Source organism: Sinocyclocheilus grahami, unplaced genomic scaffold (assembly GCF_001515645.1).
Source record: "Sinocyclocheilus grahami isolate Dianchi unplaced genomic scaffold, SAMN03320097.WGS_v1.1 scaffold580.1, whole genome shotgun sequence".
Taxonomy (NCBI): Eukaryota; Metazoa; Chordata; class Actinopteri; order Cypriniformes; family Cyprinidae; genus Sinocyclocheilus; species Sinocyclocheilus grahami.
The window spans coordinates 625,677-631,650 of record NW_015505759.1 but is presented as its reverse complement, the minus strand read 5'-3'; the positions used below and the strand labels follow the sequence as shown (position 1 = coordinate 631,650).

The 5,974-nt window shown below is 48.3% G+C and overlaps 1 protein-coding gene across 1 annotated transcript; it reads left to right on the top strand.

Moving 5' to 3' along the window:
- Positions 1 to 1,317: 1,317 nt before the first annotated feature.
- On the top strand, positions 1,318 to 1,749 carry LOC107556839 (RNA-directed DNA polymerase homolog). Its single transcript, XM_016240071.1, has one exon. The coding sequence runs from the start codon at positions 1,318 to 1,320 to the stop codon at positions 1,747 to 1,749; it is 432 nt and encodes a 143-aa protein (XP_016095557.1).
- The last annotated feature ends 4,225 nt before the right edge of the window (positions 1,750 to 5,974 follow it).

The window sequence follows — 5,974 nt, the reverse complement described above, 5'->3', positions numbered from 1 at the left end:
TACTAATTATAGGCCATTGTCTCTACTCTCTCAGTTCTCTAAAATATTGGAAAAAATTTACGTTAATAGACTGGAAAATTTTATGGAAAAGCATGAATTGTTAGTTGATAGTCAGTATGGATTTAGGTCGAACAGATCCACATCCATGGCATTAATGGAGTTAATTGAAAATATTACTAGTACTATAGATAATAAGAACTATGCAGTGGGAGTATTTATAGATTTGAAAAAAGTAAAAGAGTGTTTAGATATCACATGTGGCGTCCCACAGGGGTCGATTTTGGGTCCAAATTTATTTATATTGTATATAAATGAGATATGTAGGGTGACAAATCTCTTAAAATTTGTGATTTTTGCTGATGATACTAATATTTTCTGTGCTAGGGAAATCTGCAGCAGCTTTTGGAGGTGGTCACAGCAGAAATGAATAAGATAAAAATGTGGTTTGACTCGAATAAATTATTGATACATTTAGATAAAACTAAATGTATGCTGTTTGGAAAACTGCAAAACTGATAGTTTTTTAAACTGAGGGCACTAGTTAATTTACTCATCCTTTTCCGGTTTGGACATAATGGTTCCATCCATTGGTGGTCACAAGACATCGTGGTTTCTATATGTTGTGAAGAACCTTTTCAGTCCTTGATACAAAGAAAGCTTTGTTGTCTCTTGATTGAATTAATTAGATCTCATGAGTAGATGAGTTTACAAGACTGACAGGAAATCGACCAAGAATATTGGAATCATGTGCTGGGTGATTAGCAAACCTTCATCTCCTCCCGTAGTCTCGCCGGGTTCCAAATTCCCCGCTGCAAAAATGCCACGACCTACCAGATCACCACTGTCCAAGGAAAGCCGCTGGTCAAGGGGCTGGTGCGGCACCGCACGCCCGAAGTCGCCCTACGGATTGGATGTTTCCACACCGAACGGATCTCTCTACTGGTGCTGGAGGAGGCCGTTGTGGACATCGTCCTGGGACGCCCCTGGCTCACCAAACATCAACCCACCATCGCCTGGAAGTCCGGAGCCATACTCCAGTCGAGTGCGGCGTGCAAACAGGAGTGCCTCCGAGATCTGCCTATCCCGAGCTCCGTCGGGAACGACCTCCCTGTCTGTTCCACCTCGGTGGAAAGCCCGGATTCATCGCCTGTCACTCCTCCTCCTCCCGAATACCAGGCGTTCCAGGACGTGTTCAGCAAGCTCGCTGCCACTCACCTTCCACCTCACCGGCCATGGGACTGTGCCATTGACCTGCTGCCTGGGGCCCAATTACCCAAAGGACACGTCTAGCCACTGTCGATCCTGGAGAGAGCCGCTATGGAGGAGTACATTCAGGAAGCCTTGCAACAGGGGTTCATCCGTCCATCCACCTCACCCGCAGCGTCGAGCTTCTTCTTCGTGGCCAAGATAGATAGGGGTCTGAGACCTTGCATCGATTACCAGGCCCTCAATGACCAGACGGTGAAGTTCGCCTATCCCCTTCCTCTGGTCCCTGTGGCCTTGGAGGAGCTCCGCGGGGCCCACATCTTCAGCAAGCTGGATCTAAGGATCTATAACCTCATCCGCATTCGCAGGGGTGACGAATGGAAAACCGCCTTTGTAACACCCACCGGGCACTGGGAGTACCGGGTCATGCCGTATGGGCTTTCCAACTCAGCCTCCGTATTCCAAAACTTCATGAATGAGATCTTCAGAGACATGCTCAACCGGTTCGTCCTCGTCTACATAGACGACATACTCATTTACTGACCCACTCTCAAAGCACACCGCCACCATGTCAACCAAGTACTCCAACTCCTCCGCCAACACCGCCTGTATCTCAAGGCCGAAAACTGAGTTCCACCAATCCACCGTTCACTTCCTGGGCTACATCGTCACCCCTGCAGGGGTGCAAATGGACCAGAGGAAGGTGGATGCCGTTCGGAACTGGGCCCAACCGACTACCATCAAGGAGATGTAGAGATTCTTGGGGTTCTCAAATTTCTATCGCCGCTTTATCGCCCACTTCAGCCAGTTGGCGGCACCACTTACCTCTCTCCTCCGGCGGAAGGCCAAATTACTCACCTGGACCCCGGAGGCACACCAGGCCTTCAGTCAGCTCAAAGCCGCCTTCTGTATGGCCCCGGCCCTTTCACACTATTCCAAAACTTCATGAATGAGATCTTCAGAGACATGCTCAACCGGTTCGTCCTCGTCTACATAGACGACATACTCATTTACTGACCCACTCTCAAAGCACACCGCCACCATGTCAACCAAGTACTCCAACTCCTCCGCCAACACCGCCTGTATCTCAAGGCCGAAAACTGAGTTCCACCAATCCACCGTTCACTTCCTGGGCTACATCGTCACCCCTGCAGGGGTGCAAATGGACCAGAGGAAGGTGGATGCCGTTCGGAACTGGGCCCAACCGACTACCATCAAGGAGATGTAGAGATTCTTGGGGTTCTCAAATTTCTATCGCCGCTTTATCGCCCACTTCAGCCAGTTGGCGGCACCACTTACCTCTCTCCTCCGGCGGAAGGCCAAATTACTCACCTGGACCCCGGAGGCACACCAGGCCTTCAGTCAGCTCAAAGCCGCCTTCTGTATGGCCCCGGCCCTTTCACACCCGGACCCCAATCTCCGCTTTGTGGTCGAGGTGGACGCAGCAACCCTGGGAGTGGGCGCCGTCCTGTCTCAATGGCAAGGTGAACCCCCCGTGCTCCATCCATGTGCGTATTTCTCACAGAAATTATCCCCGGCGGAGCAGAATTACGACGTTGGGAATCGGGAGTTGCTGGCCATCAAGCTTGCTCTGGAAGAGTGGCGGCATTGGTTGGAGGGTGCCAAACATCCATTCGAAGTGATCACAGACCACAAGAACCTGCAATATCTCCGAGAGGCCAAACGTCTTAACCCGAGGCAGGCCCGCTGGGCTCTGTTTTTTACCCGCTTTCACTTTGCGGTCACGTACCGTCCAGGGACTAAGAATGTCCGAGCGGACGCGCTTTCCCGCCAACACCAGCCAGATCCTACTCCCGAGGAACCAGAGCCCATCCTGCCACCTTCCGTCTTCATGTCTCCGATTCAATGGGCCCTCACCGACCAGATCCGTGCCGCCACTCTCACCGAACCCGCTCTGCCGGGAGGTCCTGAGGGGAAGAACTATGTCCCATCCACCCTGCGGATAACCCTTCTGGACTCGGTTCACACCTCTCCGGGATCGGGACACCCAGGCAGCCGCCGAACCCTCTCGCTCCTCCAAAACCGCTACTGGTGGCCCCACATGGCCCGAGATGTCACCCGGTATATCAAGGGATGTTCGGTCTGTGCCATTTCCACCACACCACGTCATCTGCCCGAAGGAAAACTAGTTCCGCTACCCATCCCTCGTCGGCCCAGGTCCCACCTGGGAGTGGACTTTGCCACTGACTTGCCTCCCTCGAATGGATTCAAAACCATCCTAGTAGTCGTCGACCGGTTCTCCAAATCCTGCAAATTAATTCCCCTGCGTCGATTACCTACCGCCCTGGAAACCGCAGAAGCCCTCTTCCAGCCTCATAGACTGGGAGGGGTACGTTCCTGAGGAGAGGTCGTGGGCAGACAGAGAGGACATACTGGACCCATCTCTCCTCAACGACTTCCACCAGGCTCATCCTGACCGGCCCCCTCCCAGGGCCCGTGGTCGTCCTCGCCGTTGGTCTCTGGCATTGGGAGATGCCCGTGGGGGGGGTAATGTCACGGAAACACCTGCCTCAACAGCCGAATCAGCCTCCTACACCCGCTCACAATCACCTGATTACTGATCACGGACACCTGCACCCACTTACCACACCAGTCAAATACTCACTCACCTCAGTCACTCGTTGGCTGGTCTCAAGGTTACAAGCTGCTCTCTATGGGTTCCTTGCCTCCCGATCTACCTGTCCCGCCTCGGATTCCTCAGTTCTCGGCCGAAGGACCTCAGTGCCAAACCCAGATAAGACTGTGTTCTCTGCTTCCATTTATTCCTCATTTGACTCTTTTCTGTTGGAAGCTCCTCCTAAATTCCTCTGAATAAACTTCCCGACTTACGTTAACCTGTCTGTTTGCCTCTTTGTCCCGGATGTGACAGTCTGTAGCTCTTCCTCTGGTCATTTTGAAACACATTTTTATAATTATTGATCAATGTCGATTACCGTATTGGCCCGAATATAAGACGACCCTGATTATAAGATGACCCCCCTTTTTCCAGATGTACCTTTTGGAAAAAGGCTTTTTAAAAACCAAATCTTGTTTTTTCTCAGTAAAACACATTTTGTCTTCAATTATTTTCATATTGCATATTTTTCCTATTTTCATTTTTGTTTTGAAAGTATGGTAAAAACTGGTAAAATGTACCAACAATCACATTTAAAAAATATACACTTTTTGATATACCATTAAAAAAAAAAAAAAACAGGTAGCCCATCTGAATTAGGACATTTAGGCTATCCATCTAATAGTAGCCTACCAAAATCTTATTAACAGTAGAAGTTAAATCCTACTGTAGTCTTCAAATCTGGGTACTGTCTTACGTTTTAAAATCACAAAGGGAGCTTGGTCCCATCATGCTAATGTGACAGTCACGACTCATGCAGCTGTAAGGTTTTCTTTTTCTTTTGTTTTTACTTGTGATCTTTACAACACGCATTTCCATGCGTATTTCATGGCACACTCGTTTTATGCGTATTTGGCGCCACCTATTGTTGTGGGTGTATTATTGACATGTCAAAGTCTAGACCCTGAATATAAGACGACCGCGTTTTTTCAGATGTATTTCCAAGAAAAAAACATTGTCTTATATTCGGGTCAATACGGTATTAAGCAAGATCAGAAGGGTTAAATGTGTCCATATGTGCAATCCGGATTGTGTGTCTGGATATCTCCAGTAGGCTATTCCATTTCTAAACAAAGTAAGAAACAAGCTGTAAGAATTGCAGATGATCAGATTACTGGTTAATCAAAAAGGCCTAACCAGCAAAACTGTGATCTTAAAACTTACAGCATGAGTTTATTTTTTTTAAATATTGGAAACAATACTGTTAAAAACTTTGGGGTCAGTAATATATATATATATATATATACACGCCAACGATGCATTACTTTGATCAGAAGTGACAGTTTCGGACTGTGTTTGCACCTCGCCTGGACTCTAGCTCGTGTTATTGGATAACCCCTCGTGTTTAGCCCTCTGGATATTGTTAGCCGCTGATCGACTACGCTCGTTTTGGATTACTCTTCTGTCTTGCCCTTAATATACCTGTTTGCCATTGTCTGACCCATGACTGTTTCATGACCACACCCTTTAATAAAGCCTTGCATATGGATCTGCACATATCACGTCTCGTTCGCCCCGTAACAGAATACTCAGCCACATAAGGATCCAGCGGCTTCTCGGATGGACATTGGCTAGGTATGGATACAGCAAGAATATTGTTAGCCCTTAGACAGGGCACACGATCGCTGGAGGGTTATGTTCAAGAGTATTTAGCCATCGCTCATTATTCAGACCTGCCGGACTGTATTTTGATAGATTTTTTCTGTGAGGGCATTAATCAACCGCTAATGTCTAAACTCATTCACGAGGGTCCGCGTTCATCTCTAAGTCAGTTTATGGACTATGCTTTGTTGTGTGTTGGCTCTTCATTCACTGTGGGTGTCGCGGAGGAGGAATGCGACACCGCGGCTGTTCGCAAAATGTCGGCGACAACAACACCCTGTTATGTCACAGCTGCGGATCCTGAATCAAGTCAAGTCACTTATGCTCTTTCTGAGTCAAGTCAAGTCACGGGCTGATCATCATGGGTCAAGTCAAGTCACGGCTGATCTTCCTGAGTCCAGTCAAGTCACGGTTGATCTTCATGAGTCAAGTCAACTCACAGCTGATCTTCATGAGTCAAGTCAAGTCACAGTGGATCTTCATGAGTCAAATCAAGTCACAGTTGATCTTCATGAGTCCAGTCAAGTCACA